This window comes from Sinohyriopsis cumingii, chromosome 4 (assembly GCF_028554795.1).
Source record: "Sinohyriopsis cumingii isolate HCF-2022 chromosome 4, ASM2855479v2, whole genome shotgun sequence".
Taxonomy (NCBI): Eukaryota; Metazoa; Mollusca; class Bivalvia; order Unionida; family Unionidae; genus Sinohyriopsis; species Sinohyriopsis cumingii.
Window position 1 is genome coordinate 92,260,951 of NC_142964.1, and position 23,546 is coordinate 92,284,496.

The 23,546-nt window shown below is 36.7% G+C and overlaps 1 protein-coding gene across 1 annotated transcript in view; it reads right to left on the reverse strand.

Moving 5' to 3' along the window:
- Window positions 1-217: 217 nt before the first annotated feature.
- Window positions 218-23,546, reverse strand: part of LOC149801676 (collagen alpha-5(VI) chain-like) — a 43,894-nt gene continuing 20,565 nt past the window's right edge. The window contains exons 5-9 of the mRNA XM_089956825.1: window positions 4,378-4,508; window positions 3,913-3,958; window positions 2,126-2,683; window positions 954-1,718; window positions 218-518 (exon numbers count right to left, since the gene is read on the reverse strand). Of these exons, the coding sequence (XP_089812951.1) occupies window positions 511-518; window positions 954-1,718; window positions 2,126-2,683; window positions 3,913-3,958; window positions 4,378-4,508 (1,508 nt within the window). The 3' untranslated portion in view covers window positions 218-510. The remainder of the gene's footprint in view (window positions 519-953; window positions 1,719-2,125; window positions 2,684-3,912; window positions 3,959-4,377; window positions 4,509-23,546) is intronic.

Genomic DNA, 23,546 nt, shown 5'->3' on the forward strand with positions numbered 1-23,546 from the left:
TATGAAAACCATCACTTGGGAATTTAGTAGCATTCTCTTACACAAACAAGAGAGAACCGGAAACCTAAGTTGCTGGCCATTGTAGTCTGTATCTGTTGCAGGTATTGAGAGAGAAAGAGAGACTGACAAAGTGAGAAAGAGAGACAGTCTAAATGATTGTGCTTAACAGAGTACTATCAATTTGTCAGCAACTAAAAATGAAAACAGGAAGAATCTGTTCGTAAAATTAATTTATTTGCTTTTCGACAAGTAACATAGTTAAAACTGAGATGCACTGTGAAAATATAAATAATAAATATCAATTAAAGTTATGGAATTCGCAACAAATAAGCACAACAATTACAAATCAATAACATACAAAAATCTTGTAAATGACTTTCAACCAATTTAAATAATTATAAAAATATTGCAATGTGGGCGGTTGTTGTTTCTAGTGGCGGATATGGTCTGTTTAAAAGTGAACAATTCATCGTCACTTGAGAATCTTAAAATAGGTCACCACCACTCTTCCTACAGACCTGAAAAATATAAATAAAACTGGATCAAAATATTAGAACATTTTCCATTTGATAATATGATTTTTGTTCAGTAATCTACAATACCTTGTTCATGATAATTAATTCTATATTTATTGTTTCACAAAATTGCATCTATAATAATAATTATTTTAATTATCCGTGAAATAATATGACGCTACTTATTAACAATGGGACATTTGTGAATAAGTAAAACCGCTGTAAGTTTAAAGTGGCCATCCGTCCGTCCATCCATCCATACATACATCCATACACACATACATCATACATATGAATCGTAGTCTTCATATGAAGCTTTATTTTGTAATTGTAAGTTAACTTATGATCATGGCGCTAATACTGAATGCATATAACTGGATGCCTATTCATATATTTCACAATTTGTACAATGAATACGTTATTGTGACAATTACTCACCATAGCAAACTTGCTCAAGAAAGGTTGGTCTGTAGGACATCAAGACTTCAAAGGACGGTACATGAATAACGTGCCGGCTCGCTGGACTGCTGCACATCGTGCTCACATATCCTTCAGTGATCGTTTTTCCTATGGAAACAACAAACATCTCAATATCTTGGAACTTGGCTCGCCTTGCCTCGTTCAGGACATCTTGGACATTTTCGAATTTATCCTCAACGAACAGGATGGCTATACGGCGTGCATTGGTTCTCCCTCCACGAGTAGGATCGAAGCTTGTGATTCGAAGCTGTTTGATATATGGCACCAACCCGAGATACTGGTATGAAGCGATATGATTGGATATCTTTGTCAAGTCTGGGAACTGGTTGAGGGAAATATCTGTGTTCTGGCAGATTTCAGATATAAGTCCCACTCGGATATTGCCAGAACCAATGCTCATGTAACGGATAATCTCGTTGATGAATCTATAGATGTACATTGTCTTTGTGTAACCGAAGGCCATCGAATCAAAAACAAACATGATGTCGGCCATGTTGTTTCTTCCACAGGTTGATTGATCATTCATGTTGGGGTCTTTGGTAATGATTTTCTCTGTGGTTGTTGGCTTAGTGGCTGTTGTGGTTTTCTCTGTTGTCGTTGTTGGTGGAGTGGCTTTTGTTGTTGTTATTGGTTCAGTTGTTGTTGGCTTAGTGGTGGTAGTGGTGGTTGATCTAGTGGTTGTAGTCGGTGCAAGGGTAGTGGTAGTTTGCTGGACTTCTTGAACTAAAACAAATGTATAGAAACTTTGCCATTATGTTAGAGTTTATGTAAAATGCAATGTAAGAAACGTAATAATTAATATTATTACATATATATATATATATATATATATATATATATATATATATATATATATATATATATATATATATATATATTGTAGAAGATCTTTCTCATTTGTTTTATACTGTTATAAATGCCCAAAATCTGGATAAAATTATTGCAGTGATAATTAGTGCAAACCACAACTTTAAGTTTAATGGATCCTTGTTTTACAAAATGGAAAAGCCGCGTAATATATTCATTGTAATAAAATGATTGGTGACCATCTTTGATCTAAAATAAAGATAATCATGTCTAACGAGAAATTATTGTATAAAACATTTCCGACAGAATGTAAATATGCTCACCTTCACAAGCCTTAACGGCCAGTCGTTCGTATATTGTATCAAGGTCATCGAAGTCGTTTGCTAGCAGAACGTATTGGTCCGATGGTTCGCTACCGATTGCTGTCAGTTCCTTTAGGTCGACGTCTTTTCCAATGCCAACCGCAAATACGATGACGCCAGATGCCTTCAACCGCCGTGCTTCATCGGAGGTCTTCTTGAAGTCCTGTGACTGTCCATCAGTCATGACGATGGCGATACGAGCAACATTGGGTCTTGCATTACGGAAACCCGTTCGTCTCAGTTCACTCAGGGCTATGTGAGTGTTGGTACCCCCAGTAAGGTATCGAGTCTGGTTGACTGCGCGCTTCAGGCTCTCCTTGTTATCATATGTAGTCAGGTCAATGGATGGTTGGTAAGTGAAGGAGAAAAGGGATACTCCAACACGAGTTTTATTCCGTCCAATGTCAAATGTGTCGATAAGCCTGTTGACAAAGTTTAACTGCTTCTTGTAGTCGAGAATATATATACTGGATGAAGAATCAAGAAGAAACATGATGTCAGCTGGCTTGGGTCCACAAACTAGAACAAAAAATTCAAAGATATAAGTTAATGCGATAGTCCTTGGCGAAACCTTGTTTATGTGGCTTGCTGCCTAGCTACGGTATGCGACTCGCCGTCTGTTCGTGATGTATATTTGTCTTACTTTTAATAGAGATTGAAACTGCTAGCAGGTTTAACTGCCGTTATTAGTCCTCCAGTAAAAAACAAATACATGATTTCATTCGATACGGGGATGATCTAAATCTATGCTCATATCAACAATCAATTTTACTTATGTATTCAAGAAACGACCTCCTAAAATGTACATATATACATTAATGTATTACAAGCAATATGCATAGAGACTGATTATATTTATTCGATGAACTTTAATATTAAAGTCTGATTTGGAAAAAGATCATCTCATTAGATACTCTATTAAGTATGAAAGTTTCATTTTTAAGAACCTATAATAAACTGTTCTAGAGGATCAAGTGTCTTTTCTATATGTAAAAAAGACTGCGCTTAATGTGGGTTATTTTGTAATTGCTAATCTTCCGCTAATGAGGTTTTATGTACCTCCTTTGTAAGTAGTTATGAGGTATCACAGGTGTCACGACCGCTATTAAGAGGTACTGCATTCAGATTTCCTGAATCGGACACCAAATTATGATACTTATCTCTTTCTCTTTAAAAGAAAGAACTGATGAAATTGATATCAATGTAATAATCAGTCACATTCTATCAAGAAAATCCCTTTAATTTGACAAAAATGGTAGAACTCTTATGCAAAAAAGAATATTCAAACATTATGAAAAAAATTGAAAGTGTTAATCTATAAGAAAAGAAATATACATTTTCAACTTGAATCACAATTTACTAAAACAAATTAATATCACCCAACAGAAAAACTTGACTTGACTCCATTCCATTGGGAATCATACCCTCCAAATCTAAATAATTCAGTAATCAGTTGAAAACATCCGCCGGAAACGAAATAAACACAAAATAAAAATTTCTTTGATTTTTGTTTCTAGGTCATCTGATATATTTTTTCTGCCCTTTTCTACAAAATGTTTCTAAATAAAGTCATTGAAACATTTCCAAATTTATTCAGTCAATTTAATCTGACGTTTTCTATAATATCCGACCACAGTATATGTTCATTTACTGAGAACTCTTTTCTGGGGCGGATACGCTCAAAGTTGGAAAAGGGCAGATTATCGCTGAAACTGTTCTATAGCAACTATTAGAGAATATTCCTATACCTGTTGTGTTCTGATGAATGTCTGGGGCAGATACACTCAGTCCAATCTGAAAGATAAACGCAGTCACTGAATAATAGTTGTGCTAAATGCAATTCATTAAATTGATACAGTTTCAAATATTAATAAACCTCCACCCGTAAGACTTAATAGGATCAGGTTGGTCCTGGATCCTGTTGAACACTTATATCTATATTCTGTTTATTTTTTAATATGACTTCGCAAAAGAAGTTTAAAGCGAAACAAAGATTGACTGAAAATTAGCATATTTTACAAAATATATTATTATCTTCTTTCATTCTTTAACAGATTGTTTAATATGAAAATTATTTAGACCCAAGTTTTTTGAAACCTATGCAAAATTACATAGTCTAACGTAACGAACAACAACTTTTCTGTTACCAAACATAATTTTAAAGCGTGAATAAATCTGAAGTAATTTATCAACATAAAGACAAAAGAGCTTACCAAAACTGCAAGAATAAAAAGTCTCGTATCCATTCCTGTTTGTAATGTTCTCTCTTCAGTTACAAGCCTTGTCTGAGTTACTTCTTTCTTACTGTGAATGTTCGATGAACATTTTGTTCCCGTATTTATACATCAACAAAACCGTGTGAATTAGTCACTTACTAAGGAAGTACGTGAGAAAATTCTTTACCCCTCAAGGAGGCGGCTGCATTGCGTCGGCGCAGAAATCTCGAGAGCAATGTACGCCTGCTCATTCATCTACATTATATATTAAATGTTATGAAACTCCCCAATTTTTTCTGACGAGCAAAATTAAATCGCCTCCTGAAGCATGAGCAAATCAGAAATAAATACAGTCATGTAAACACACGTACTTTTAAGGTGGATTGAATTGAAGCTTGATTTTATAGCACGTGGCTTGCATTACAAGCTCGATTTTTAGATCAAAATTGTTATTCCTAACAAAGCTTACTTATGTAATAATACATACGGTACACGCATCTTCAGCAGCTGAGGTCATAATTTATGTCTACGTGCAGAATCCAGCCGATCCAGCCGTATGGGGGAAATAGCCAATTAGAAACTACGCAATAGTTGTAACTATCTCATTCACGATCTTCATCAAAACAATACGGCGTACTACCCACTCCACGAACGTTTTCAAACACCTAATGGCATTCTTCGAATATTTAATCTCTGAGAGAAGAGATATACACCAGCATCTTATCATGAAATTGTCATTCTTTACCTGTTTATGGTATCCAAGTAATGATCAGAATCATTGTCAAAATTATGTGCGTATTTGATCGATTAATGTTTTCTTTCATTTGCCTAATCATTTGTATATATTATTATCAGTTAATTTCCTTAATTTGGTATGATCACTTCAATGAACAATAATAATATTTTGTTCAGAATGATATGCATGGCTTCATCTATCTATCTATCTGTCTGTCTGTCTATCTATCCATCCATCCATCCATCCATCTATCTATCTATCTATCTATCTATCTATCTATCTATCTATCTATCTATCTATCTAGCTAGCTAGCTAGCTAGCTATGAAGTTCCTGATGTGGTTGTTTGGTTGACAGCCTCCATTGTTTTTCTTTACTTGTACTAACGGACGGTTAGCTGACTGCATTATATCATCTCCATTCACTCATGCCCTTCCTTTCCTTGGAATGATGATTACCATTCTGTATATATATAAATCATTATATTAAGTATGCAGTCTACATTTTTTCCATCTCTTTGTATTTCTCTCTTTATTTCTTTTGTTATTTGCAGTTTACGTTGTTGTAATTTATTTGGAAGCCCTAAATTCTGTTTAATACATTGCTTCAAAAGATGACTAAAAGACACCGTTCATTCTGGAATGGTTTTACATAAAGTGCATTTCAAGATATTTCAGGATAACTTATAGAAGAATGTACCAAGATAGTTATCTCTATCCAGAAAACTGATGCTACCAAAAATAAATCATATGCATAGAAAGATATTTAAAGTGAGATTGATGAAGATTTATCGATGATCTCAAATTTTACGAATACACAATCAAATGTAAGACGTACAGACCCAGTGTGCACATTTTCAGATGTTATATCTAGGATGTACTTGTCAAATGAACAAAAATGACATGTATGAATATTCACTCATTTCCTATTATCTGATCACAGCCCAGGAGATTCGGCACTATACAAATGTGTATGTGTCACAGCAGATACGTAATGTATTTGACGTACTGTATGCTTTATCTGGAAATAGTGATGGTCTAAGTTAAGATGTCTTACTGTTATGTAGGATATCGAGTGAAATTACAAATTCAAAATAGTGTCGTTCAAATGACCACCGTGTCACAGCACCTTGGGAACTTTGGTTATGAAGGAAATACTTGCCAAGAAATTTAGATTCTGCAGTATAGTTAGAGGTTTCAAATATAAATACTGAGCATAGCAAACTCTGTTAAGTCAGAACTGTAGGTATTAAATTCACACTCGACAATCACAGTTTCCAGAAAATAAACTTACAATCGGTTACTAGACTGTGAGATATGGCAAATTATATAAACTCCAGAATGATCTCTCTCTCTCTCTCTCTCTCTCTCTCTCTCTCTCGTAATGTTCTGTTTCAATAAGAACGAATGGTAATGTCGTGCAAATCCGAAAATCCCAATTATATATAAACTTAAGTATTAAAACTGGAAAGTTGTTCTTTTCAAAAACATATACAACTAATATAGCTCTTCAATATTAATCGGAAAATGTTCTACAAGAAAGAGCTATGTTTGAAAATGTATCCTAAATTTTTTAAAATATTTTAAATTTAACTTTTCACTTACTCTATTAGACAATAGACAATTATTATTATTTTGCATGAACTTTGCATAAATTATTATTTTAATGTGAGTATCATGAAAAGTAACGCTATAAAATGTGAAATATCTATCTATATGTCTGTCTATCTATCTATCTATCTATATATCTGTCTATCTACATACCTACCTACCTACCAATCTATCTATCTATCTACCTACCTACCTATTTATCTACCTACCTACCGACCTACTACCTACCTACCTACCTATCTATCTATCTATCTATCTAACTATCTATCTATCTAATTTGTTATCTATCTATTCCTACATCAGAACACAACCCACCCATCCACTCACCTATTGAATCACTCATCGAGCTATACATGGATATATACTGATGCATTTTGTTTTCATTCCAAACTTGCAAAAAAGTGCTAGGAGAATCGATTACAGAATGGATTAGTTAAAAAAGCTTCAGAATGAAAATTAGTGAGTGATATAAAAGCAAACACACACACACACACACACACACACACACACACACACACACATATTTAGACACTACATTAATCTGCTTCCTTAGAATTTAGAAATGCTAATTGGTATTTACTTCCACCATATCGTATCAGGTGTAATACACAGCAGAACGAACAAAGTGTAAATATGCTATTTTTTTGGACAAATAAAAATGTGTTTGGATCGTTTGGTGTATTTATCAACCTGCCACAAGATTACCGATCCATTCGTGCTGAACTCATAGCCTGCCATTCCCTATAAGCTTCAATATTTGTCCATACAAACATACATACATACATACATACATACATACAAGTGTAGGGGCCCCAGGTGGCTGAATGCTCTTAAGCGCTCGCCTTTACAGATTACGGACATGTCATCTATGTCCGCGTGGGTTCGAGTCTCAGGCTTGGCCAGAATGTGAATGTCAAAAGGCTTGCCAGTACCCCACCGTGGGTTGGTGGTTCACTAAGGGATTTTTACACGTTCTTTCTGCACCAGATATACTGGCCGCCATGTATAGCCAAACAACAATACATACATACATACATACATACATACGTTATACGTAGACATGCATACATACATTCATCAGACGAGTATTTTCGCTCTGGCATTTTGTGGTTCTTGGAATAACTCTGATAAATGGAATAACTCTTTGATAAATAGGTCCGATGCAATAGTTAAACAGCCCAGCCCTGAATTAAACAGATGACTGCATTGTTTGCTGAGAAATTGCACAGTAATTTCTGGAATTTCGTCCAATACATCCGAAGACATTGCTTTGTTGATTGAGAGAAATTTGCAGTTTTTGTTTTTTGTCTGGTGGGCACATCTGATTGAAGCACGGGCTTGATTTGTTCAAAGCAGTATTAGATATAGAAATAAGGACCTTTAGACTAATACAGAAAGCTGATTACTCACTGAGAACACGGCAAAATCATACCGCAGCTGTAGGAGTTTTTAAGCTGAAATTTATATTTTACTCTGATACATTGATCGAAGTATGGATTTTCTTTAGTCGCACTGCAACTGAGTGATCAGAATGATGGAGGATATGTTACCTCTACTTTTGCATATCTACTTTCTTTACAAGCGACATTTTTTTTTGTCCTTTGAAACATCTTCCTTTTAACGAAACGAGACTCCTAAATATTTTATATAAAAAAAGATGAAACAAATGTCGATGTTATAAAGAGTTCATTTTGTGTATCTTATATAACAAAACTGACAACTAGCTGGAGATCAGACTGGTTATCTAGTCACTTGAGTCTCCGTTAGGCCAGAGTTCACTGACTCCCCTTCGGCCGACAGGTCATCGTCACTAAATGTAGACTCTCCTGAAAAATTAAATATCGCCTGGTCTGATAGTTATTGTTTTCATTGTATTGGGTTGAATTTCATTCGTAAGAAATTTATATATATATGGCAACTAGTTTATCTGGTGAAGGAAGAACCTGGACAAATCATGGGAAGAACCACCGACCCACGGGAAGATACTGGCAAGCTTTCTTACATACCCATGTTTGTCGGGCCTGAGACTCGAACCCACGCAGACGGATATGAGGTGTCAGTGATCTGTAAAGTCGAGCGCAATAGACCACTCGGCCACCCGGGGCTCCACGTCTAGGCTTGCATAAAATTCTTAAACTTGACATGTACCTTCAGCGGGGCCGGATCAAGTTAAATGTGTATGTATTAATGGGGGGTGGGGGCAAAATTTCAAAAGAGCCCTGACTTTCCTCGAAAGGGTGTGTGATTAGGATTTTAACGTAGCTTTAACAATTTTGAGTCATATCGCTACGATGTCTGCAGTGTGGCAGTTTATAGTGATGTCTTGCACTGGGGTATCATGCCGTAGACATGTAGCATGATTTCCAACTCAGTCACATGATCCTGACACCAGTCCGACCAGTCCTAACACTAATCTATTATTGCTGAGCCTAGCGAGGCAGCTGTTAGTATCATTTTGGTAAGTCTTTGGTATGACTCGGCTGGGGTTCAAACCCTCGACCTCCCGCTTCCGAGGCGGACGCTCTAACCACTAGGCCACTGGAGCGGTTCTTCCAAAGGGCACCAAAGCAAAAGTCCATGTGTATATTTGGTCAGAGTGTGCATAATAACAAATAAAGCGATGGTCAAATTTCAAGTGACAAATGACAGTACGTGCGGGGGTGGGGTGGGGATAGTCGGGTGGAACCGAAAATCCCGGAAGTCCCCCTACCCAATCCGGCCCTGGTCAGTTAGTTTAGACTTATCGAATAGGTTATCGTTCTGAATATTTATTTCATAAAGGCAGAAAATGTAAACTTAATTATAAATTAGTATAAGAATTACTGTTTTTTTTCGTCTTCAGTTTAAATCTTCACATTTTAAAATTTAAATAAATTAAAAGTTATATTAAATAGTCAAGAAAGTAAGAAATACTGTTCCTATAATTTCTTCAACCACTCAGAGCAACCTGCGTATACTGGTCTGCATAGACTGGTTCTGTCTTTTTTATCTAGTAGATTAGATTACTACAGACCAGGCAGGTTCCATGCTAATGTGTCACCTTATGAATACTGACGGCAGTATTTGGTTTGAAGTCTAGTTATTAACAATGGCAAATAGACAAAATATGCATTCGTATTTACAAAACTTTTTTCACTGAGTACTATGAAAACAGACGATGCATTAAATATCGTTATATTTAATTTCCAAATTTTCCCTACGTAAGTAATAGATTACTTAAAGGCACCTTTTATGCAGAAAGAAAGAATAGGCATAAAGAGAAAATGGTCAATAGATTTCACATTTGAAGAATTACATATTCAATTGACGGTTATATTCAAATATTCAATTATTTCCCTGCCCATCTTTAAGACAATTTTGACTCTGATACATGTGAATTCTTGGCATACAGCGAACAAGTCTTATTTCCTTGAGAGAAACACGATTTTCCATTGATAAATAATTATTTTTGTCAAAATCAAAGTTTATGGAAATAAAGATGTTTCACCTAGACATGTTTCAATTTCTAATTAAATGGCGTCTTACAGAAATTGAGCAGCTGGACCAGATCACAATTTGTAAAAAAATATCTGCAAATTTAGAGGGCGGGGGAACAGGTGTGCCAAAAAGGTCATTAGATTCAAAACCATTTATTGTGGATCTTACATCGATAAAGGTATGCATATATTCCAATTTTTAATATCCAGAAATTTTTCATGAGATGAGATGGTGATTGGACTATTTTTCTATTTCGTACATAAACAATTCTGAAATAATAAGCAGATTATTCTCTGAACAACAGAAAGTTTTGAAAAATAAAATGTATAGGTCACCAAGCAATAATTTACAAACAGTACGCGAACTGCAGCAACTGAGATAGCAAAACACATATCGGAATATTTTCCTAATTTCGCAGTTACACGTGACCTAATGAGTCATTGAGCTCTAAGAATGATTTGGATTGTTTTCGTGTCGGAGGTTCATGGACACAGTTGGAATCGGTAAGGCATATCCAAATTTGTTTACTCTACAGCCAATAGCAGCGCGAGGGCTCGACGCCTTCGGGAACAATACTAGAGATACGAGTGTGTCTAATTTCTGTTTTGAGTGGAACCCCTACTTTGCTACACAGAACAACCTACCTCATCTCCGCTACTAAATATACGTTGTTTGAAGAATTTCCCCCGTTAATTAACGTGTGGGTGGAATGATATGAAAATTAAAGCTTGAAAAAGCTTCAAAAGGCGACCTCCATAGCCTGGTGGCAGGAGCAAATCCTTCCACCCACACACCACACGCCCCTCGCGCCGTCACTGTCTACACCTCTCAAAATGCACAGAAAGTTACATACATCTTTAGTCTACATGAATTAGCATTTATTTTGTTATCCATATGACTAAAGTCATTTGCCGTCGGAAGAAGAGATATGATAGAAATGACTGATTATATAGGCTGGAGAACAGTATTTGAAATAACACAAAAGTACACAAACCTTGTATGTCCTTGAAATACACAAATGAAGGCATTCATATTTTCTGTAAGAGCACTTTTCCAAGTAAGTTTAGGTAGTGAAAGTAGCAACAGATAGCTAGCTTCTCTTAGATGCAATACCTTCTCTTATGATGTTGTTGTTGTTGTTGTTGAGTTTAATTATAGTGGCCTGCGCACATTTGTGCATGTGCCACTTTTTTCTGACTGCACCGCAGCCTGCTAGTTGTTCCTGGGGAAGGGAATGGTGCCACCTCCCCCAGGCTTTTATGGATTCAAGGAACCCTGATAGTTTGGCCTCAGTCTGTGGGTCCATAAAGGTCCCTTACAGTTGAATGGATTGCTGTTATTAGTGGGAAGGAGAGCCCGGGAACGGTCCTGTTTGCTTTACATCGCTGGTTTCTTGTTGCATTTGCCTGGTGGTTTTTTTTTTTTGTCGATTTTTGTTCTTCTTCAAAATGTTCTAAAAAGGGGGGATGTTCTATGCTGTTTATAGAGGTTCTTAGTAGAAATCATGTATGAAAAGAGATTTTCAAGGATGTTATTTATACTTTATTTAGCAAGAGACCGGAGTCCTAGCCGATTCGTTAAGGACATCTAGGACCAGAGTCCTAGCTGATTACTCGGTTCGTTAAGGACATCTAGGACATCCGATTTTGCGGTTTCCTTAGTTTTTGATAGGTGCTTCGTAAGTGAATTATTTATTAATATTTTTATAAAATTGAATGATATGTTATGGGGTTTTATGTGGTGGCTTCTAAATTTATTTAGCTAGTTACTGGGTCTTTTGGTTTTGTGGGGATAGTAATTATATTTTGTTCCTAAGTCCTGCTGAGTCTATGAATTTATTTATATTTTTATATGCTGATTGTTTATTTTTATTAGAGTCCAAAGCAACTCTGGGTATGTGTGTGGTGATGCAATCTCTTTTTGGTTTTTGATAAATATTTTCTGAGCGGGTTGATATTTTGGGCATATATTGAATACGTGGTGTAGATCTTCGGTGGTGTGGTAGTTAAAGCAGTTAATGGTTGCTGGTTTGGGCCCTATAAACCTTCCAAAACTGCTTGCTAGTTTAGTTTTTCCAGTTATGATCCTGTTTATGGTTTTCTGTTCTAAATAGGTACCCTTAGGTAGTTGTATGTTCCTATCTACGGTTTTGGGGGTTTCATGGTGCTTTTTACCTTTTGTGGAGGAGTAACAAAAATCTTGCCATATTTGGTCTATATACGTTTGTGCGAAGCTTAGTGCTTCTGTAGAGCTATAGTTAAGTTTGATAGAGTTTTGATCTCCTAGTCTGGTTTGTGCAACTTTGTCTGCTGTTTCGTTGCCAGAGATTCCAATGTGCGACGGTATCGACATGAGCTCGACTAATTGATGTGCTGTGGTGATATTGTCGATTAATTGGCATGCTCTGTCGAGGAATTGTTCCCTAGAGTGTGTATTGCGATTTTGAATCGATTTGATAATGCTTAGGGAATCGCTTATAATGGCTGCTTTAAGTAATTGGTTGTCTTTGATCCATTGTATTGATTCAAGTATAGCCCATAATTCAGTGGTGTAAATGGAGCAATAGTCAGGTAATCTGGATCCCGTTTGTATATTGAATTCAGGGATGGCTATTGCTGCTGCTGTTCTTGGGGGGTTGTTTGTTTTTGATCCATCGGTATATATTTTAACATAGTTCGGGTATTTTTGGTTGATTTCGTTTACCAGTACAGGTTTTAGTAAGTTTTCTTGTCCTTCTTTATTGCCTAATTTGGTAGCTTCAATGTTAATCCTTGGTGGCTTTTGTAACCATGGTGATTTGTTCTGGTCTGTATTGTTTGTTACCTGTTTTTTTAGTAGAGGTATCTTTTCTCTTAGTTCAAGGATTACTTTGCCACTTGGTGTGGTGGGTATGATTTTGGGTTTAAAGACAACTTTACACTTATTTATAGCTATGTTGGTGGGATGGTTGTCTGGGTGGGTATCTAATCGAATGGAGTATCGGAGGAGCAGTTCTTGCCTACGTAATTTTAAGGGTAGTTCTCCTGTTAGTGTTTGTAGTTCTTCTAATGATGTTGAGGGGAGTGTTCCTGTGCATAATAGTAAGGCTTTTCTCTGGATAGTGTCAAGTTTTTGTAGTACAGGTTGCTTAGCCGAGTTATACGCTTGGCAACCGTAATCCAGTTTTGATCTAATTAGGGTTTTATATATCGCGAGGAGGGTTTCCTGGTTGGATCCCCAGTTAGTCCCTGTGATGTTCTGAGTAAATTGAGATCTTTGTTACAATTCTGGGTGAGTTGTTCAATGTGCTGTTTCCATGTGAGGTGGTTGTCAAAGAACATTCCTAGAAATTTTACTACTGTTACGTATTTGATTAATTGATTTTGTATATAGAAGTTTGGATAGACTAGGTTGTTATTTCGTTTGGGGGTGAATATGATTGCCACAGTTTTTTCATGAGATATTTTGAAACCCCATTTGTCCGCCCATCTCCCTATGTTGTCTAGGCTCTGCTGGATTTCTTTAACTACTGTGTTATTGGCAGGATTTCCATTCCTCCATATGCCACTATCATCTGCAAATTGTGACAAGTTTATTTTTGTGGAGGCTGCATAGAGATCAAGGTCGTTTACCATTGCGTTAAATAGTAGGGGACTTATTACACTGCCTTGCGGTGTTCCATTTTCAAGTGAAAATTCTTCCCAATGGGTGTTGCCTATTCTTGTGGTAATTTTCCGGCCTGTAAGGAAATCGCCAATCCAGTTGAACAAGCGTCCAGTTATTCCAAATTGGTTTAATTTGGCCATTAGTCCATTGGTCCATACTAGGTCGAACGCTTTTTCTAGGTCTAGAAAAACCGCTATGAGGTTGCGATCGGTTTTCCTATGTGCGTTAAAAGCGAGTTTGATGTCTGTTTCCAGTCTGCGAATTTGGTCAGTGGCGGACCGTTTGTTCTGAAAGCCACATTGATTTATGGAGAGTAGGTTATTGGTTTCTAGGTGGTGTTTCAACCTATTTGCGATTATTGTCTCCATTTTTTTGCAAATATTGTTTGTAAGGGAGATGGGTCGGTACGAATTTATGTTGTTGGGATCTTTACCTAGCTTGGGGATTGGTATTACTATGGCCTGTTTCCAATTGGTGGGTAGTTGGCCTTTATCCCATATCCTATTGAAGAGTTTGATTATGGCTATTGTTATATTGATAGGTAGTTTTTTGTAGATAATGTAACCTAACTGATCCTTATGATGCACGCATTTCTTGTTTATAAATTCTAAGGAAAACTTCTCTTTAATTTTTTTTAACCCTGTGCAACAATGTGAAATTCTGAAACAGAACCTTTAATAAGAAATTTACAGAATGCAAAATACATAAACCTCATTGTTTAGTGACTATCTGACATGTCATTTTTGTCAAAATGACATGTTAGTTTGAAGTTCAAACTGACCTTTGACAAGTTTACGATACATAGTAAAATGTCTCATATAAGTTAAAAGCACGTTAGATAGAGTTAGGTTTAAATTTTCTGAAAAGTATCTTTATATAATTCATTATTTTAAGTAGCGTTGACACTATGCTGATATAGAAAACTTGTTGTTCACTGGGTGGAAGCCGAGATACTAAAAATGAATGTACTCCACTGTCAGTAGATGAAAAAAGTAAATAATCAGTTTTAACTTTCAAAAATGAGAAACCTTTCTCCTCTTAACATTCGGATGTCTGTTAAGCATTTTCGGTATTTGACGATCAATAGTATGCATACATTTAGACCTACAGCAGATGGTATACTTATAATGAACTGTCGGTTCCTGGATTAAGGCAATTTTGATGTTTACAATGATTACAGACGGTATAGTGGCCCGAGTTAGAACCTTATCTTATATAAGATTTCAGAAATGATGGCAACCACTTTAAATCTTAATTAAAAAAAAACAAACAAATTTGATCGATATGAAGTTAGGTAGGCAGCTCTTAGATCTAGGTTGAATAAGTCATTCATTATGCCGTTCTGTTACATAATCTTGTCATAAAAAAAGCTGGCTGACATATATATTTTCTCTGACACATATTAAAGTCTGACTAGATGGTTCATTATCCTCATATGTCTTCTGAATCCACACTAAAAATCTGACTGGATGGTCCATTGTCATCCTATTGCGTCTGAATCCACACTGAAAGCCTGACTAGATGGTCCATTGTTCTCATATGGCGTCTGAATCCACACTGAAAGTCTGACTAGATGGTCCATTTTCCTCCTATGGCGTCTAAATCTACACGGAAAATATGACTAGATGGTTCATTGTCTTCCTATAGCATCTGAATCCACACTGAAAGCCTGACTAGATGGTCCATTATCCTCATATGACGTCTGAATCCACACTGAAAATCTGACTAGATGGTCCATTGTCTTCCTATTGTGTCTGAATCCACACTGAAAGCCTGACTAGATTTTCCATTATCCTCCTACTACGTCTGAATCCACACTAAAAGTCTGACTAGATGGTCCATTATCCTCATATGACGTCTGAATCCACGCTGAAAGCCTGCCTAGATGGTCCATTGTCCTCATATGGCGTCTGAATGCACACAGAAAGTCTGACTAGAAGGTCCATTGTCCTCATATGGTGTCTGAATCCACTCTGAAAGTCTCCATAGATGGTCTATTTTCCTCCTCTGGCGTCTAAATCTACACGGAAAATCTGACTAGATGGTTCATTGGCTTCCTATAGCGTCTAGATCCACATCGAAAGTCTGACTAGATGGTCCATTGTCCTTCTCTGGTTTTTGAATCCACCCGGAAAGTCTGACTAGTTGGTCCAATGTCTTCGTCGGGGACCTGAATCCACATTGAAAGTCTGACAGTATTTTGTTGGAATCCATGATTTTGCAAATACAATGTGTTAATTTGTTACGGATTATAGTTGGATGGGTCGATATGGTATTTTCCAGGTTAAGGTACTGGTATGACTGTTGCTTCTCAACATGACAGTGAAAGACGATAGTTACCCAAATATTATCGAAAATATTTAGTAGCCTATTGACCGCTGTATCAGTTATGTACTTCAGAAGTTGATAGTTGATATAATCAGGTCAAATTGAAGATCCATATTCACTATCAAACGAGTTTTGCAGTTTTCAGATATTGAAAGCTTGGTTGTAATCTTCATTTGTAGAACGATTTGGCCCAATCAGTCCACTCGCTCACAGGGGCCCCGCGCGTTAGTAACTTTTAATAATATAACTGTAGAGAGAAAGTAAATTTAAAGCAATGGAATACAATTTTAGTTCAATATCATATAAAACTTGTTGAAAAGTGTATTTCCAAATGCCCTGCTCTCCGGGGGACCCGCGCGTAAATCGAGGGTCCCCGCAAAATGATTCAAATCGGGCTCCCGTTTTTGCTAAGGCCGTTCCTGATTCTGGATATAGTGGTAGGTTTCAAACAAATTATTTTAAATTTCTGTCTAGGTAGTGACTGGTTTAAGAGATGCTTACAGTTCTTTTCATTGATACCACTGATACTCTGTACCATATTACTGTCACGGAATTGTATATATTCATCGTATATTTATTATCTGATTAAACACATGTAATCGGGTTTCGTTTTTTGTGAACAGCGATACCCGAGCGTGGTTTATGTATATCGTTTATTATTTCGAAATGGTGAGTTAGGTTCATCCTATGCTGCGTGAGCAAAGTGCTTTTGATGGGAAAATCGATATACTTTGAGCGCACAGGCAGTGTATGGCTACATGGCCTGTGTATACATTACCTCATCGTAGAGTTAAACATCACATTACGAAGAGTCTTGTCAGTGAGCAGTCCACTTTATGACGCGCGGTCTCCAGCTGTAGAAGTATTAAATATTGTTTACTGTTTGTATTCTAGGATATAATTGTTTTAACTGTCAGATTTATCTTGTAATTTAGATAATTCCGACTTGTGTCGTATAATGCAATGTTATAGTCTGTATTATAGTTTACCTGTATGTAACTTAAGAGAACGATTATTTTCGCAATAATGTTGTATTTATTAAGGAAGAGAAGCTGTTACGTTAAGTACTATAACATTCTTGTCAGACACAGGTTGACTTCCTAACCTGAGTATCACATTGTACAGTAATCCCGATAATATAATTTGTAAAAAATAATCAACATAAGTTTTTAGTCATGACGTCATTACGCGCTGTTATACATGACCGTGTCATTTGTATTACACGGATTCAGATATTATATTTTCAGCTGACTGACTGATCATTGATGACTGATTGGTGATTGATTGATGGCCGGTGACTGGTGAATGGTAAATGGTGAATGCTGAGTGTAGTGCTGATGGAGTGAAGGAGGGACGGAGTGACAGTTACGCTGTATTTCCGTATATGCACTGTATTGTAGCTGTTGTTTAGCCGTGGTGCTAATTTGGGTTGTGTTATACCCGAAGTGCTGCTCTCGGTGGGTAACGTTGGCCCGGAAGAAGATATTGGTCACCACATAGTGATGAACGAGGCTTCTGGACCAACGGGTCTGCAGAGAACAAGAGATTCTACGGATCTTTTAGGCACACCATAAGGGGCAGACCATTCGTATTGGCTCCTCAACTATTCGAGGGAGCGTTGGGGCTGAAAAGATGTTTCGATTTTGTGTTCGATTCCCTAAGATGTATGTCCCAATGTTTCTAATCATATTTCACTATTTGTGTGAAAGCGTGTCACCTTTCATTATTTGAGTGAACTATATCATTTTCGTGTGGAAATTGTCAATGTTTACGTATAATCATTGTTTCCATTGTTTGTGTGGAATCACTTTGAATTGTTAATCATTGTATCTTTTTATTTTTTAAGAGTTTTCTTGCATATCAGTACTCATTTCGTTTAAATCGCAATATTATCAGGTTCGTGCATATTTTGTTAAATATCCAATATTTGGATTTTGCAATCACAGGAATCAAACAGGTTTGTCAACAAATCATTCATCAATAAACATTGTATTTTTGTCACCATCAAAAGTGTTTTGTTATAATCCGACCCCAACCCGGTTATCTTGTTATAATCACATTCTAATTTAAGCTCATGGAAGTTTAACCTAAAAATCTTCATGCTAATCTCTTGACCTATCTGATGGTACTCCGAACCATAGTTCGGTATATGCGGTATTTAGTAGTTTTTATATTTACATTGAAACCTCTAAGGGCTTTTCTCAGAAGCTTGAACTAATGGTTTCATGACATGTTTAGGAATTGCCGATGTTTATTGTTCTGTATCCGTAGCAACATCTTGAAGCATGTTTTTAAATGAGTATCGGAATCGCTACATTGTCCAAACCATCAGCTTTCTATTTCGATTCGCAGAGAGGCTGAAACATATTCACATATTCCTTTTCAGATTTTCATCTCTGACATATCCAGAAGTTTGAGTAAGTACAATGGTCAATACCACACATGAATAGTAACAGTAGTGAAACTGAAACAAACGGGATTATAGAGTAAAAAGGGTTGAATATTTCTATGGTAAAATTTTGGGTCAAAAGTGCATAGCTTCAAAGGGTCGAAAGTTCGCAGACTTAAACATGAATTTAATATTGGAAAATTGAACTGTCAAAAGAAATGGGATCATTGTTAGAAGTGGTAGCCTTCAAAGTGAGTGACAGAAAAAAGAACACCAGTTTATTTTCATTTTCAACATTTTGTAAGAAGCCCAGCTCCCTGAAACAATCACTATGAAGGTGGAAGCTTAAGACACGCCCCTTTTGCCACATTAAGCATGAACATATTTACGAGGTGGACAACGTTGTAAAGTTAGACTCGAGTTCCAATGATTTAGCACAGTGCCATTTTGCTATCGATGTACACTTCGTTTCTGGGCTAAAGGATATGGATATACATAATGTTCAGCAAAGCCACTTTTCTTTTGCACTTTATCCTGACTCGTGGAACATGTTGACCTTGTACTGCGAGCATTGTGCACAAAAAGTAGCAAAAACCCACCGGTTTCCATCATCATTTGAAAATTATTTCACAATACTAAAGATAAAAATTAATTTCAACACATTTACGTACTAAAACGAAACTGCTTGAAGCAATGTTTCTCTCCAGAAGACCTTTTAGTAATGATTGATGTAGCTGCATTACCTGCTAAATAGGACGTTTAGCACTGCTTGACCTACCTACCTACATTGCGTACTAAAGCGAGCAGTGGTCGACGTTGGGTCTCCTCAAATATACCGTGTCGCACTAGATGATCACGCTACACTGGTTACTAAAAAGGCCATTTTTCGCACTGTTTGACCTAGCTACACTAAGCACTAAAGTGAGCAGAGGTTGAAAGTAAGTGTCCGGCAAACATGCGGTGTTCGAACTGATTGGCCTAGCCACTCAAACGGCTTCAATTTCAAGAGCAACACAAGCCAGAAACACCGAATTCACATATTTATCCATATCCTTTATTATTAAACAATAAATACCGGAAAAGTCAGTTCATAGCTGTAAGTTAAGACATTGACAGGGGTCAATTTATAAAACTATTCTCAGCTTCCTAAAGTGAGCAGTGGTTAAAGTTAAGTGTCCCGCGAATATGTCATTTTTGTACTGACTGACCCAGCCATATAAACGACTTCTTTAGTTACTGATAACATAGTGAACACGATGAAATATTGTCGAATGAACGCAGCAAAATGTGGCTTGTGCTAAATTTAAGTCTACGACTTGTGCTAAATTTAAGTCTACGACTTGTGACGATTAAACCAATGCGTTGCCTATACTCTCAGATGGCACGTACCATATTTAAATTGTTAAATGAGTTACAATAGTGCTAGCCGTGGGTTTGACGTCGGTCAACCAGTCTTCTTAAATATTTGACTTGTTTGTAAGTTTTGCTCTTTCTGTGCATGTGTGTGTGTGGGGGGGGGGTGGATCTAGGCGCAGAGTGTCCGGGCAAACTTGAGTGATGTGCGAAAGTTAATTTTGTGTCCAATGTTTATGAAAAGAAAGAAACTAAAGTGTGTTTGTAAATGAGAGAGAAATATATCTACTTGAGAGAGAGAGAGAGAGAGAGGGGTCTACTTCTTCTTCTTCTTCTTCTTAATAATAATAATAATAATAATAATAATAATAATAATAATAATAATAATAATAATTATTATTATTATTATTATTATTATTATTATTATTATTTCATGATAGGAGAGACAGAGAGGAGGAATGTTGCCATTGTATGAGTTTCTGAAGACATGGTAAATCCTATGTTAGAACTGTTAATTGGTCTTTTATCTCTTTCTAACATATCAGTGTTAGATATAGAACCACGTGAAACTACTAGCGAGCTTTCTCACATAACCACATTGGCCACCCGTAAGCCTAGAATCCACGCAGACAGTAGTGAGCTGACAGCGATCGATACAGGCGAGCGCTTTAGACAACTTGGCCATCCGTAGCCCCATATATATAAAGAGAGAGAAAATGAGATTGAGACTGGTACCATAAAGAAGGAACGAATTTTTAAAAATCATATTCCTACATTGGAAAAAGAGAAAAAGAAACACGCCAAGTCATTTACCTTTCCTTACTATGTATTCCCTTCGAATAAAATTACCAGACATTTCAAGATCACATTCCCAACAGACTAAAATCATACCCATAGGAAAGAAAGCTTTTATTTTAAAATCCCACATGCTTGAGTTTCATATATACGCGATACCATCTCCTTAGCTAAAGTATAGATAAATAAGTATCACAATAAATCACACCAAATCGTATGCAGTCAATCCGTGGAGCTTTTGCATAAGGTTGTTGCATATGTTCATTAAATCCAATGCGGAATATAGGCCATTCTAGTTTTTGTTTAACGTAGTTGCAACGTTGTAACAGTGAGCCAGTTCAAATATATTGGTTCCATAATCACTGAAGAGGAATCAAGAGCAGAAATTTTGTCAAGAGCAGCACAAACAATGGCAGCTATGTCAAAGCTAAGACCCATCTGGAGAGACAAGAATATCTGTCTGAAAACTAAAATCAGACTATTGAGAACTCTAGTCATTTCAGTCTTTTTGTACTCATGTGAGGCATGGACCCTGACAGCAGAATTACAACGAAGAATCCAGTCACTTGAAATGAGATGCTACAGAACCATCCTTGGCATCTCTTACATGGACCACATCACAAATGAAGAAGTGCGTAACACCATCAGGCGCGAAGTAGGCCAATATGAGGACCTCCTCACCACCGTCAAAAAGAGAAAGCTAAAATGGTATGGCCATGTCACTAGAGCCAACAGTCTATCCACAACAGTCCTGCAGGACAGCGTCGAGGGTGGCAGAAGGAGAGGTAGACATAGAAAAAAGTGGACTGACAACATCACAGAATGGGCCAGGAAAAGTTTTGCGGAGACACAGGCATTGACACATGATCGAGACAAGTGGAGGGAACTGGTCAGATGTTCAGCAGCACAGTGCCTCGACGATCACACTAGATCATGAGACTGATGATGATGATGATGAGTTGTAACGTCATCTAAAGTAAAGTGTAGAGCGAACATTGTTTACAACTCTCTGTAACATTTTGAAAGCAAATGCGACCGGTGTGATGGTAAAGGTGTTATAATTGTTATAGCCGATAGAATTTGAGTCTCGCAAACGTGTTCTTTCTCAAACTTGTGTTATGGTTTAGACTGAAGATACCAGTGTAAAATATGACAGTCAATGCATATATTAAGACCAATTGTCTTGCAACATTTTCTCTGTTACTTATTAAAAGCGGTAAATCAAATGTTAGAACTTTTCACGTGACAGACCGATTTTTAAAAGTAGTAAATTTAGAATCTAGCTAAGATTTTTGTCATGCACAAAGGTATGTCAAATCTGTGAAAATGGTACACATTGGATATACAGTTTTCTTGTGACATATGTAAAGTTGTGAGTTCGTGCAAGGTTTAAAAATGACAAACATCGGATATAATTTTGTATAGTGTCCCTTGTAAAGTTGTGATTTCATACAGGTTTCAAAAGGGGTGTCACATGGCTTTCTATTTAACGTAGACATGTTAACGTTGGTGATAATAAGTATAGCAAGTCATTATGACATTTATAAGTATAGGTAGAGAGAGGGTGTCCATCCTGTTTATTTTGTTTTTACTTTTTGGGATGAAGATTTATTTCAACGTTGGCAATGATGAGGGTGTGAAACGTGGTGACATCTTTGTTTTAGCAAGGAAAACCTTAAGCGAATCTTATCTAACGCTTCTCCTTTATTATAATGGAATTCGAATCTACTGATTGTCGGGACATTGTATCAACTTGACATTAGGTACTACTGGAACTTTCAACAAACTAAATCTTGCCAGTTCTTGTTTGGATAAATCCAGTAAACTCTCTAACAACCTTGTTCTATCTTGTACTTTTATCAAAGGAGAGGCCACGATTTTGGGTGCAGCAGCAGCCGCAAGAAGACGTCGTCGATGAAGAACTAGAAGTTTCATTCCAACACGGTTTACATTTATCCATCAAATTCGGAAACACCAGTCTTAAAATAAGGTTTTGCAGTCATCATCATGAAAAAAGAAGTAGAAGCTGCAGTATAGACCGTCACCGATAGAAGTTTTCTTGAGTACGCTTGCTTTCCAGCGTCAACCTCTCTTTCCTGCAGGAGATATGTTTTCTTGGGGCCTTTCTTCTTCTTTGTAAGAAGAGCGTGATACGTTCGCCATTTTTGTTTGATCTTGACACCTCCACCTCTCTTTGTTCTCGCCTGCTGGTTTGTTTTTGGTTTAAGTATCGATTATGTGATTTAGTCAGTTGTGACAAAGCTACTTTATGGGTTTCGTTGAATGTGGGATATCAATGACGCCTTATAGTACCTGACGTGCTGTCAAAGTAAATCATCGTTATGTTTCATTGAGATCAGTTTCTAATGTTTGTGAAAGAGATCTGATTAAACTCAGATCTCCACTGTCCTTCACGTAGGACATTGGAAATCTGATTTTAATCAGAGTGATATGAAAGTATTTGTGAATTTTTACAGGACGGATGGGCATGCAGTACTCGAATCAGTATGGTTGGAGGTTGTGGTCGAAAGGATATTACGTTGAATATTGTTAGAAGGAAAGAAATGAATGATGTTTCATACAGTTTGTTTTTGTCACACAGACGACAAATATGACGTGTAAAAGATTCGACCTCTTTACTGACACCAATCGTGAAACAAATGTGTTCGAATACTCAAATAATCGGGGTGGTAGCTTTAAAATCGATGAATAAATATGCATGTGCCATATGCATATATGAATAATATTGCCAAGGTGTTCCTAACTGCACTAGAGCTTTGTCTCGTGGACTGCTCATTTCTTTGTTCAAATACATTGTACGTGAGAATACTGGCA